This window comes from Daucus carota, chromosome 9 (assembly GCF_001625215.2).
Source record: "Daucus carota subsp. sativus chromosome 9, DH1 v3.0, whole genome shotgun sequence".
NCBI lineage: Eukaryota > Viridiplantae > Streptophyta > Magnoliopsida > Apiales > Apiaceae > Daucus > Daucus carota.
The window spans coordinates 33,975,998-33,989,987 of NC_030389.2; the positions used below are offsets into that span (position 1 = coordinate 33,975,998).

General features: G+C 36.1%; 2 protein-coding genes and 1 pseudogene across 3 annotated transcripts; 1 reads left to right on the forward strand and 2 right to left on the reverse strand.

The window, feature by feature from the left end:
* On the forward strand, positions 1–2,884 carry LOC108201972 (receptor-like protein EIX2). Of its 2 annotated transcripts, none has more exons than XM_017370324.2 (3): positions 1–361; positions 602–2,496; positions 2,611–2,884. In XM_017370324.2, exons 1-2 carry the CDS (start codon positions 91–93, stop codon positions 2,491–2,493), a joined length of 2,163 nt encoding a protein of 720 aa, XP_017225813.1. In that variant the 5' UTR covers positions 1–90; the 3' UTR covers positions 2,494–2,496; positions 2,611–2,884. The 2 variants fall into 2 exon arrangements, with proteins under 2 accessions (XP_017225813.1, XP_017225810.1); XM_017370321.2 differs by having other exon boundaries at positions 2,602–2,883.
* Positions 2,885–4,031: 1,147 nt separating this feature from the next.
* LOC135149630 (uncharacterized mitochondrial protein AtMg00810-like) lies at positions 4,032–4,955 on the reverse strand. Its single transcript, XM_064085394.1, has one exon. It carries the CDS (start codon positions 4,953–4,955, stop codon positions 4,032–4,034), a length of 924 nt encoding a protein of 307 aa, XP_063941464.1.
* Positions 4,956–8,694: 3,739 nt separating this feature from the next.
* On the reverse strand, positions 8,695–12,124 carry LOC135149128 (receptor-like protein 53; annotated as a pseudogene).
* Between the last annotated feature and the right edge of the window lie 1,866 nt (positions 12,125–13,990).

Below are 13,990 nucleotides of genomic sequence, written 5' to 3' on the forward strand. Positions count from 1 at the left end.
CATCCAGGCAAACATGCTTATAAATATGTTTATACACATGCAGATGACATTTAAGTAGATCGATTCTGCAACTCTCTTTCAATTCTAGCTATGGAAATACAAAAACATATGAGTTTACTTCTACTTGTATATGCTACATGTTTAACATTTTGTTGCGGTAGCATAGTCGGAGGCCCCCTGAATGGAAGCTGCATTCACAGCGAGAAACAAGCTTTGCTGCTTCTTAGGAAAAGCCTTCTTGTTGTAAACGACTCTTGGTTACCGTGGGATGGAGATGATTGTTGTTCATGGGACGGTATTTATTGCAACAGCATAACAGGCCAGGTCATCGAACTTGATCTCGAAATGTGTTGTCACGAAGGTCATTAGAATATCAGATATCTTGTTTCTAAATTATAAAATTTTCTTTTTCAATTATTTCATATAAGATTTCATTAAATATTATTGTATTTATAAAATCAAGCATGATTAACCGGAAGTTGAAGACGTTTTTTGTTGGTTTTTTTGGCCTTGCAAAGTAATTTAATATTTGTCCCAATGCAGTAGTACTCATTTTCTCAGTTTACTGAATGACCAAACTATTTTAATTAATTATTTCCAGGTTCGATATCTCAATCCATCGGGAACTTGACTGCTCTTACTCGAGTATATCTATCTGGTAATTCCATTGAAGGCATTATACCAGAATCCATAGGAGCTTTAAAATCTCTTACTTATCTTGATCTTTCTTCCAATAATCTCGGTGGTTTCTTTCCTCAATCTTTCAGAAATTTGACATCTCTCAATTGCCTTAATCTTGATTACAACATATTTACTGATTCAATTCCGGTTGAGATTGGCAATCTTACCAAACTTTCAGACCTCAGGTTGAGTAAGAATTGGTTTAGTGGTTGTCTACCAGAATCACTTTGCCAACTAAGGGATTTAATCGGACTGGTGGTTGATGATAATCAACTGGGAGGAAGCATTCCTAAATGCATCGGAAAACTATCAAATCTATATTTTTTGGATCTTGATTCCAATTCATGGGACGGTATTATATCTGAGCATCACTTTGTCAACCTCACCAAGCTTCATTCATTTCGAATTTCTTCAAACTCCAACTTCATGGTTAATATCAGTTCTAGATGGGTTCCTCCATTTCAGCTTCATGATATATACATGGACTCCATAAAAGTGCCCCAGTTTCCCAAATGGCTTATAACACAGAGAACACTTGTTGACATCACAATGACAAACACGAGCATATCAGACACCACGTTAGCAATTCCAAATAGTGTGACTCATTTAGACCTCTCAAATAACCACTTGTTTGGTAATATCCCTGCTCTTTTATGCAATAATACGTCCTTGAGGACTATGCTTCTCTCTGATAATAAATTTTCAGGAGCGCTGCCCCCGTGCCTAGGAAATTTGACAGGCTTGAATGATTTTTCCATTATGAATAACAACCTCAGTGGAGATATTCCTATTTCTTTAGGTTCTTTAAGGTTTCTCAGGTATTTAAACTTGCACAATAATAATTTTCAAGGCAAACTTCCACTGTCCTTCCAAAATTTGTCATCTATAATCGGACTTGATGTGGGAAAGAACAATTTAAGCGATATCCTTCCTCGTTGGACTTCGAAGTTGCTGGATCTCAGGTATTTAATACTACGGTCCAACAATTTCTACGGTGAAATTCCCACGGATATTTGTCATCCATCAATTCAAGTTCTAAACCTGGCAAAAAATGACATAACGGGAAATATTCCTCTTTGCTTCGGCAATTTTACTGCCATAATTACAGGTTATAACAGCGGAAAAGAAGAAGGTCCATCATACTCAAGTCTGAGTTATGAAGATATCATTATGGATGATCCAAAAGGATATGAAGTAACATATTCCTCTACACTCGATTTTCTTTATTCCATTGATTTATCAAATAACAACATCAGTGGCGAGATTCCAGAGGAGTTGATGAACCTCCATGGTTTGTTGAGTTTAAACATAGCTGGTAACCGACTATCCGGAAGGATCCCTGACACGATAGGGAAATTGGATTTACTGGAATTTCTTGATCTGTCCAGAAATGAACTTGATGGTCATATTCCACAGAGTCTGTCAAATCTGAGCTTTTTAAGCGGTTTAAACCTCTCCTTTAATGATTTTTCGGGGAGAATACCAACGGGAAACCAACTCCGAACCCTAGATGATCCTTCCATTTATGTTGGAAACAATCAGCTCTGTGGTCCATCCATCCTGAAGCCATGTCCTGGTGACACCGATTCACATGATTTTCACAACAACAATGAAGCTGAATTTTATTCGGATGACGAGCACGTGTGGTTTTATGCAGGGATAGGACCTGGTCTCTTGGTTGGCTTTCTGGGATTCTGCGCTTCTTTGCATTTCATTCCAACATGGAGGTACTTCTACTTTCACTCTGTTGAAAGATTCTCTGACAAGATAGCGCTTTCCATTGCTTTGTGGCGGAGAAGGTTCCAGAACTAAGAGGTGAACTCCTATCTATTACACACACTTTTGTTATTTTCTCTTCTCCTCTGTTCTTGTACTTGTTAGACTACTAAATATGAGTTGACATTATTTCTAATTTTTTAGTGGATTCAGGTTCTTCATCAAGCTGTAGCCTTGGACAAGAAAGATGTTGGGATTTCTTGCATCATATGACTCCATCTTTACCAATATATATACTTTCATGTTCCTATATTCTCTGTTTCTGCTTCTTGTATTCTCTTCTGTACCTTGTTATTGTACGTTCCTGGTCATTTTAACAATAATACTGCTAAAGTTTATCTTGGTTGAGAATGGAACATGCTGTTAGTCTTAACTAAAGGATGATATATACAGTTAAGGGTCCGGAGGTCCTTGACAAGCGATTGATGCTACCATCTTTGAGTGGTTCTTTATCGTTGCAAGGCTTCTAACCTTTAAATTTTTTATGTGAATACAGGGGCTATGTCACCCTACCAGCACTTTATCATCTATTAAATGTTGCTTTATCAATCAATTAGAGTTTATTAATTAATAATATGAAATTTATATTCGAATCAATTTAAGGGAAACGAATTCAGATCACATCGGCTAAGATCAAGAACGAATGGATCGAAGATCAGGTCTGACTACTTAAAAAAACTTGGCTCAGTTTAACGGCCTACACAATACTGAAAGTATATAATGCATGCAAATGCTAACACAAAAACAATGTCTGAACTTTAAACACCAGAGACCAGGTCCTATCCCAGCATATTAAGCAATACTACTACTACTATGAAAAAGGGTAACAAGGTAATGCATGAGATGATAAGTTACAGACAAAACAGAAACATATGTGCGTCGCTTTATTAACATATGCTATATATAATAAAACCAGACATATTCTTCCTCGAGCTTCACTCATATACTGCAAATTCTTTAAGGTTACTTCTTGATGAAGAACTTGCATCTGCTGAAAGAAATATACAGGCAGAATCGTCATAACATATTATAGTAACTTTAGAAATTTAATTAGCAATTGATGTTAAAAGCATTAAGAATGCAGGATAAAATATATATACAGGACAGAAGTATGACATTTCTGTAAGAGTTCTCGTGTGTGTGTGTGACAAGGAGGGAGGTTGATGGTAGTACACCTTTTAGTTCTGGAGCTTTCTGCGCAACAAAGAAACATCAACCGCTATCTTGTTGAAAACATTTAAAAGTTTAAGACACTTTCATTGAGAACTCTCTTTTCTCATTCCTTTCATCTCAAACTGAAGTTCAGATCTACTTCTATTACATATAGAGCATGCTGCTAACTTAGGACCACATGTCCTTTTCAGCCAGAACTAGCAGGAGACAAAATAGCAAAACAGCCGACATAAACAAAAGGACAGACAGACTATCAAACGGCTATCAAACTGGGATCTTGTGCACTACCTTGACTACACAATAATGACTCCTAACATATTATACTAGACTGGACTTTTACTAGGCAGCAAGCATAGAAGATATATTATATAGAATAACTACTTGGGCTCCAATACTCCCCCTCAAGCTGAGTGTGATGGAACATGAACGCCAAGCTTGTCGAGCAGAATTTTATGCTGTCCTACAGTGAGGATTTTGGTAAAGACATCAGCCACTTGCTCGGATGTAGGGATATATGTAGGAGAAATTTGATCACTCACTGCTTTCTCTCGAATAAAATTGCAATCAATCTCCACATGCTTTGTCTTCTCATGATGGACTGGGTTGGCAGAAATTGCTAGAGCTGCTTTGTTGTCACAGAAAATAGGAGTAGAACCCAGGTGAGTGAGGCCGAGATCCTTCAGCAATTGTTTCACCCACAAAACTTCACAAACTGTCATAGCTAATGACCTGTATTCTGCCTCAGCCGTTGACCGAGCCACAACTGATTGTTTTTTAGACTTCCATGCTATAGGAGAATTGCCCAAGATAAGGCAGAAACCAGATGTTGATCGTCTGGTATTAGGGCAACCAGCCCAATCACTATCACAGTATGCTTGGAGTTCAGCTGCTGAGTTAGAAGCAAGTAATATGCCTTGATCCTTTGAGCCAGATAAATACCTCAGTACCCTCTTAGCAGCTTGAAAATGAACAGAGGTAGGTGAGTGCATGAACTGACTAAGAACATGAACTGTAAAAGCAATGTCAGGTCTAGTGATTGTAAGATAGATTAATTTACCTATCAACTTTTGATAATTCTCAGGGTGAGGAAGTAACTCTCCTGCAGTTGAGAGAAGCTTCACATGAGTGTCCATGGGAAGTTTTAATGGTTTGCAGCCAGACATTTTATACTCCTCAAGAATGTCTGTAATGTATTTCTTCTGAGATAGGAAAATCCCCTTTTCACTCCTGTCTACCTCAATGCCCAAGAAGTATCTGAGCTCCCCCAGATCTGTCATTTTAAATTGAGAGTTAAGGAATTTCTTTGTGTCATTGACAGCCTCCATATTGTTGCCAGTAATTAGAAGATCATCAACATAAGCAAGGACTGCAGTGAAAGAATTAGTACCTTGCTTAGTAAACAGAGTAGAATCAGCTTTAGATTGAGAGAATCCATACTCTATAAGGGCTTTGCTTAGCTTATCAAACCACAACCGGGGTGATTGCTTGAGACCATATAGGGTCTTAAGCAACCTGCATACTTTGGTCTGTAGATTATGATTTTTTTTCATGCTCCCCCTGTGCTGCAGTGTTAAATCTGAAGCCTTTACCCTCATATCCTGGAGGGAACTTCATATACACAATGTCTTCAAGCTCTCCATGTAGGAAAGCGTTCTTCACATCCATCTGGTGAGTAATCCAGCCTTTAAGGGAAGCCACAGCAAGCAAAGATCTCACTGTAGTGAGTTTAGCCACAGGTGCAAAAGTTTGGTCATAGTCAATCCCATACTTCTGTCTATTCCCAAGAACCACCAATCTTGATTTGTATCTCATACTGTTCCTTTGAGGGTCATACTTAGTTGTGTATATCCATTTGCAACCGATAGCTATTTTCCCTGGTGGCAAGTCAGTTATCTCCCAAGTTTGATTGGTTTCAAGGGCATCCAATTCCTCATTCATAGCTTGTAACCAGTGACTGTGCTGAGCAGCTTCTGTAAAATTTTTAGGGTCTGGTGTTTTTGTTACTTTGTTCATAAAGCAACTAAACTGAGGGCTCACTTCTGTGTCAGTGCATTTTTTAACACAGTTAGCACTTACTTGATAATCATCATGCCAAGCTGGTGCTCTGTGATTTCTATTTGATCTCCTTACAGGTGGAGAGGGAACAGCTTCACTTGCTTGTTGTTCTTCTTGTTCCTCTATGTTAGTTGCAGTGACTGTGTGGTTATCCATCTCACTTTCAACCCATACAGACTGATCAGCTCTTTCTTCAGTCCCATTTTCTTCTGCCTCCTTGCTTGTTTGAAATACTTGGTAAGGATATATAGTTTCATAAAACCTCACATCTCTTGATACAAATGTCACACCAGTGAGTAAATTATGCACCCTGTAGCCCTTCTGTGAGGGTGAGTACCCAATAAACACACAGGGTACTCCCCTTGGTTGAAACTTATCCTTACTCCTGGAAGGGTTGTAAGCAAATGCCAGGCATCCAAATGATCTCAGATGGCCATATTCTGCAGGTTTATTATATAAAAGCTCATAGGGAGTCTTCCCTTTTAGCACACCAGTAGGCAATCTGTTAGTGATGTGTGTAGCAGCCAATACACAATCACCCCAAAAATGAAGAGGTAAGGATGCTTGAAACCTCAGAGCTCTGGCCATCTCCAGGATATTTCTATGCTTTCTCTCTGCCCTTCCATTCTGCTGAGGACGATCAACACAAGATGTTTGGTGTAAAATACCAAATTTCTCAAAGAAAGCTTTACATCTGTAATCATCAAACTCCAAAGCATTATCTGATCTGATGACTTTAACAGTCTTTTTGAACTGATTCATAGCCATCTTCACAAAGCTCTTTATTGCCCTTATTGCATCAGATTTTAGAACAAGCAGATGAACCCATGTAACCCTTGAAAAATCATCTACAAATGTCAGGAAATACCTAAATCTTCCCCTGTAACTTACTTTGTAGGGTCCCCATGTGTCAATATGGACTAGCTCAAATAACTCACTTGCTCTTGATTCACTCTGATTAAAGGGAAGTTTTGTGAACTTGGCTAAGGGACAAGCAAGGCAGACATCTTGGCTCTCATTCTTAATATCAATTTTCTGGATCAATTTTATTCTCTTCATTGGGGCATGCCCTAATCTCTGGTGCCACAGAGTTTCTTTGCTGATCTTAGGAACATTTGTTATTACAGTTGGGATCCTGTCTTTAACATTCACAGACATGGCCACCTTACTACTCATATGACATCTAGATTTCTTAGTCACATTCAAGGTTTGAGCAGTAAGATCCTTTAAAATTTTCTTCATTGGCTCATTAATTAAGTAATACAATCCATTTTCACCCTTGCCTATGCCCCTGACCTCATTAGTGTTCTTATCTTGGATGATACAGTAGTTTTCATGAAATACTACACTGCACTTCTCATCATGACACAATTTGTTCACAGACAACAAGTTATGCTTAAATGCAGGGATACATAGCACATTTTTAAGCTGTATACCATTTTTCAGTTCTACATTTCCACTATGTGTTATCTGAGAGGTCTCTCCAGTTGGCAAGTTGATTCTATGATTATTCTGACATACTTCCAGGTTTTTTAATACACTAATCATGCCAGTCATATGATCAGATGCACCTGAATCTATAATCCATTCATCATTTTTCACAGAATCAACAAAATAGCATGAGACCATACCTACATAATGACCATCTATTTCATCATCTGTATCTCCTCCTTTAGAGCCATTTGGTATTAGCCTTAACAGCTGTTCCAGCTGCTGTGTTGTTATTCCAGTGCTGCTACTTGTGACAGATCTATTATCAGGGTAGACCTGACCTTGGACATTAGCTGCAACTCTGGTTCCATTGCCTTGTCTCCCTTTGTTCCACCTCTGTTGGTTAAAACTGTTGTTTCCCCTTCCTTTTGTTCTCTGAGGGGGTTGGTTAATTGGCTTTGCTTTTGCATGCCAAGCTGGATATCCAACCACAGTCCAACACTTCTCTGTATTATGCCCACTCTTTCCACAAGCACCACATTGAACAGTGGAGGTTAATTGAACATTTGGTGCAGCTACTGGACCTCCTTTGCTGAACATTGCCAAGCCATCTGGTTCTTCTTTGCTTTGACCAAGTACTTCCCTCTGAGCTTCTTCTTGTTCCAGATAACTGCAAGCTATCTCAACAGATGGTAGAACAGCCATCATGAGCAGTTGACTTCTCTGAGCTCCATAAATGTCATCAAGACCATTTAAAAATTGGAACAGTTTTTGTTCCTCTTTTTGTTGATTTAGAGCTGTAAGAAGATTTGCCACTTCTTCATTCACCAATTTAATTTCTGGGAGAGAGGTGAGGGACTCCAGTTCTTCCCACAATGCTCTCATTAGAGTATAATACTCACTAACAGCCTTGCCTTGCTGTTTAGTTTCATACAACTCTCTGTTGATTTTGTATTTTCTGGAGCCATTTGTGAGAGCAAATCTTTGCTCAAGCAGCTTCCAGATCTGATATGCACTGTTTACAAACATAATGGATTTCTTGATGGACTCAGAAACTGATCCCAAGATCCATGATATAATCATGTTATTACATGTATCCCAAGCTTCACTCTTGACTGTATCACTCACATCTTTAGTCAAGGTGCCATTTACAAATCCCAGTTTTCTTTTTGAAGAAAGAGCAATCTCCATTGATCTTTTCCAAGACCTGTAATTAGCAGAACCCTGGAGTTTTTCTATGACCATAAAATTATTCCCATCAGAGGGATGCAAATACAGAGGGCTTGACACATCTATTGATGTGGTAGACATCTTTCCTATGTAACTGTTTGAAACCTATACTAATGAGCAACCTCGCTCTGATACCATGAAAACATTTAAAAGTTTAAGACACTTTCATTGAGAACTCTCTTTTCTCATTCCTTTCATCTCAAACTGAAGTTCAGATCTACTTCTATTACATATAGAGCATGCTGCTAACTTAGGACCACATGTCCTTTTCAGCCAGAACTAGCAGGAGACAAAATAGCAAAACAGCCGACATAAACAAAAGGACAGACAGACTATCAAACGGCTATCAAACTGGGATCTTGTGCACTACCTTGACTACACAATAATGACTCCTAACATATTATACTAGACTGGACTTTTACTTAGGCAGCAAGCATAGAAGATATATTATATAGAATAACTACTTGGGCTCCAATACTTGTCAAAGACTTTTTCCACAGATTGGAAATATAAATACCTCCAGGACTTGATAAAATGTAAAGAACCGCAGAATCCCAAAAAGCCAACCAAGAGACCAGGTCCTATTCCAGCATAAAACCACAATCGCTCAGTATCTGACTCAGGTTCATTATAATCGTGAACATTATTTGGTTCTGTTTCATCTTCACATGGCTGCAATACAGGTCGACCACAGAGATGCCTGTTGCCAGCATAGATGGAGGGATCATTTAAGGTTTGGAGTTGGTTTCCCGTCGGTATTCTCCCTGATAAGTCATTGAAAGAGAGATTCAAGTGGCTTAAAGAATTTATATCCGATAGACTCTGTGGAATTGAACCATGAAGTCTATTTTCAGAGAGATCAAGAGATTCCAGATTATTCAAATTTCCAATCTTGTTAGGAATCCTTCCAACTAGCTGATTACATGCTAAATTCAAATTAGTTAACTGATGAAGATCCATCAACTCCCGCGGAACCTCTCCACTGATGTTATTATATGATAGATCAAAAGAAATCAAATAATCGAGCGTAGAGGTGTAATTTAACTCATATCCTTTTGGATCATCTATTATCGCTTCACCATCCCTCAATGATGAGTGGGGTTCATATGGATCATAAAAGTAATCACTTGCCGCAATCATGGCAGTAAAATTGCCAAAACAAGGAGGAATATTTCCTGTGATTTGATTCCGTGCCAAGTTCAAAACTTGAATTGATGGGAGGCTGCAAAGCTGCGTAGGAATTGTACCGTAAAAATTGTTGGATCTGAGTATTAAGTACTTAAGATTAGGTAATTGTTCTCCTGTCCAACGGGGAAGAGTATCGCTAAAATTATTCCTTCCCACATCAAGTGTCTCGAGATCTTTCAAATCCTGGAAGGACAAAGGGAGTTTCCCTTGAAATTTGTTGTTATGCAAGTTTAAATAAATGAGATTTCCTAGAGAACCGAAAGACGCAGGAAGTACTCCTGAGAGATTGTTATTCATCACATCAAAATCCCGCAGTTCCAGTAAGTTCCCTAAGCACAGGGGGAGCTCTCCTGAGAAGTTATTGTTGGAGAAGAGTAATGAAGTCAAGGACGTTATATTGCATAGAACTGAAGGAAAATCACCTGACAAGCGGTTATTTGAAAGTGCCAAACGTTGCAAACCACTTGGAGCTGCTAAAATCAATGACATTTCCCCGTTGATGTCATTGTTTGATAAATCAACATCCTCCACGCTAGACATGAAGAGCAAACTCGCAAACCAGTCAGCTAATATGCTTTCTGAAATGCCTGTATCTTGCAACGTAATAATATGAATCCGTCTCTGTGTTAACAGCCAGCGAGGAAATCTTGGCCCCACTTCAAGGACTCCAAATAAATCCTTCCTAGTTGAAACGGAGGAACCCAATCAGAACTTATATTCCAAATTAAGTTGGACTTTGAAGATATTTCCAAGACAGCCAGCCTCGCAAGGTTAAGAAAGTGATGCTCTGATAAAAAACCCTCCCATGAATTAGAATAAAGACTCAATGATTCTATATTTGATAATTGTCCAATGCATTTGGGAATGTCTCCGGTCAGTTTATTGTCACTGACGTCTAAGTGTTGCAACTTAAACAGTTGGCAGAAAGATTCTGATAAACAACCCCCAAATTCGTTTGAGCTTATATCAAGGTATGTAAGCTCGGAGAGATTTCTGATCTCTGCTGGAATTTCACCACTTAAATTATTGCTAAAAACATCGAGTACAGAAAGTGATGTCAAATTTCCAATAGATTGTGGAATTAAACCTCGAAAACTATTAAAATATAACACAAGCACAGTGAGAGATTTTAAATTTCCAATAGTCAGGAATGTAACCATGAAAGTAATTGTATGAAAGATCAAGTTCAGAAAGAGCAGTTAAATTTTTGATAGATTCAAAAATCAAACCATGGAATTGATTGACGGAAAGATCAAGTTTAGAAAGTGACGACAAATTTCCAATAGACTGAGGAATTGAACCATTAAAATTATTCTCACGAATATCAAGTATTGAAAGTGATGCTAAATTTCCAATAGATTCAGGAATCAAACCATCAAAACCACTTCCCCAAAGAATAAGTCTAGAAAGTGCTGTCAAATTTCCGATAGATTGAGGAATTGGACCGGAAAAATAATTGGCATGAAGATCAAGAACAGTAAGAGATGTCAAAGCCCCTATAGAATCTGGAATCTGGCCTCGCAAACCATTGTAGGAAAGATAAAGTTCAGAGAGGTAAGTCAAATTTCCGATTGATGGAGCAATCACACCTGACAATTACACAGGATAGATGGGAATGAGGAATTAGTCCACTGCACTTGATAGTTAGGCCAAACTTTCTGTTCAGGTCGATGGTAATAATAATACTCTCTCCGTCCCTCTCATTTCTTTACAGTTTTTTATACTGCTCGACACGCATTTTAATTCGCATATAAATCATAATTCTATGATATTCGGAAGAAAAAAATGTTCAAAATTATTTATCAAACTACGTTTTATGAGAGCATTAGAATGCGTGCCGAGCCCCTCGTCCCCCAATATAAACAAATGAGGGGGACGGAGTGAGTAAAGCTTAGCGAACATTCTCTGCAGAAAGGACTGGAATGAATTACTATACCAGTTGCCTCTTAGTTCAATGGTATAACCTTTCTTTATGTTTCACAAGGTCAAGGTCAAGGCCATCCAACAAATAATAAGTCATCTATTTCTGAAAAAAAATATGAAAAATATGCGCTTTTTTCCTGAAAATAAGTATTTATTTCTACGGATAATGAATGTTAAACGCTTTCTAAATACTTAATTCCGAAACACTTTAACCACAGCCTTTAACCTTGTAATAATAAAACACTGAAATCACATTATCACCTGATAAACCACAGCCTTGGAGATCAAGTTTGATGACATGTCCGGTTATGTTGTTGCAACCAATTCCTTGCCATGAACAACAATCATCTCCAATCCATGAAGGCAAGCCATTCCGATCTTCGACAAAACTTTTCTTAAGGAGCAATAAGGCTTGTTTCTCGCTCTGTATACAGTTTCCGACTCTGCTTCCACAAACAAATTCTAGACTAGCCAGAAAAACTAATGCAGATACTAGTATAAACTTCATGGGTCTTTTCATTTCAATATATAGGAGGACATGAATATAGTTAAATGCATACTAATATAAGCAGCAAAAGCATTATCAGGACTTAGGACATAGTATCATCCGAGTCAACGGAGACTTGGTGAGTATTGTTTCAAATTGTTCGGCAACTTTCATGATGATAAATAGTTTCTGGTCAAAAATTAGAATCCTCCTTTGTGAATTATGTTTTTCTTAACATTATTTTAAAAATCAAATATAAAAATATATATAAATAATTAAAAACAATTTTAAAAGTCACTAGAAAAAATATATAAATAATTAAAGAATCGAGCCTTCTTAACTCTAATGTCTTCAATTTCAAAATAAAGAGGAAGTCATCATGTTATTGATACAAGAAAAAAATATCATTTATTTAATTAATAAAAAATGAAAAATATGAGAAATATAATTTATAATTAGTTAAGAAATAAAAAGAAAAAATAAAACTACCATCAATAACATATATTAATATTAAGCAATATTTAATGATAAATGAAAAAAATATATAAAAAAAAGTGTGGAAATTTAATCTTAAATAGAAAACATAATTAATCGGTTAATAATACTTAATCAAGCTTTGATACATTATAATAAAATTTCTCGTATATTAAAAAATATAATGACATTATAAACTAAACTATAAATAAGAAATTCTAAATTATATTTTCTCTTATATTTCGGGTCAAGAGTAGCTATATAAACAAATCTCACCGCATCAACTTATCTATATTAAAAATTATAATTATTTTTTAATTTTTTTAAATGTAAATTGTATTTGTCCATAATTGTAAATTCCTATATTCTCACCAAGTACATGCTCTAAGAGCTCATTTGTTAACCTCTGGATAATGGAACTTAAACAGCTGGATGAGATAGACGAGATAAAATTTGTCAATAGGTCTTTAATACTGGACACAAAAATCATCTGGACGACACATATAACAAAACTGAGCCTCTGTCGTCCAGACCATGGTCCTTTGTAATTTACCTGGCATAACCTTTAATGCAGTTATAATTTTTCTTTTTGAGAGAAATATAATTATAGTTATAATGTTCTTAACTTTTTCCGTATCTATATAAAAAATTTAATATACGCTAGGTCTTATTTTGATTTATAATTTTTATCAAATTCTATAATAAAGTATTTTGAATCGTTAACACGAATTTATGTGTATACTTGGGGAATAATAACATAAAAAATTCATCAAATAATAAATAATTTATCTACATAAAAAATGTGTTGTATAATTTTAAGTTTTATTTAATTAATATTCATATTCAAAAATTGTATTTTCTTATCTATAATAATTAATGTGTATGTATATAATTAATTAAATCAAAAATAATATATAAATGATTTTTTTTTGTAGATTTCAAAAACAAAATTTTTAACATTATATTATTATTAAATCCTGATATAATTATATTTTATTTTTAAAGTAGAAATTCATTAATATTCATAAAAAATTATTGTTATTTATAAGCCTACAACGTACTCTATATAGACAAAATATTTATATTAAATGATAAATGTTTTATGTAATCATTAATAAATCAAATTTATCTCACAAGAAAATAACAAAACTCATGAAGTTTGTTATTCAGATAAAGTAGATAACAAACAACAATTCTAGTTCACCATCCAGATTATGCCATTCATTCAGATCTCAGATTTAACAATTGATAATTTAAAAAATGATATATACAGTTGAGAGTCCGGAGGTCCTTGACAACGACTGATGCAACCATCAATTAAATGGTTCTTTATCGTTGTAAGGCTTCTAACCTTTAAATTTTTTATGCGAATACAAGGGCTATGTCACCCTGCCCACACTTTATCATCTATTTAATATTGCTTATCAATCAAGTTGAGTTTTATTCATAAATAATATGAAATTTATATTCGAATCAATTTAAGTGAAACGAATTCACATCACATCGGCCAAGATCAAGCATGAATGGATCCAAGATAACTACTAAAAAAAACAAACTTGGCTCAGTTTAACG

Bases quoted from the DNA above. Each gene is read 5' to 3' on its own strand.
- LOC108201972 (XM_017370324.2), top strand. From the start codon at position 91: ATGGAAATACAAAAACATATGAGTTTACTTCTACTTGTATATGCTACA. The intron at 362-601 runs GTCATTAGAATA...AATTATTTCCAG, and splicing joins CGAAATGTGTTGTCACGAAG to GTTCGATATCTCAATCCATC.
- LOC135149630 (XM_064085394.1), bottom strand. From the start codon at position 4,955: ATGGAGGCTGTCAATGACACAAAGAAATTCCTTAACTCTCAATTTAAA.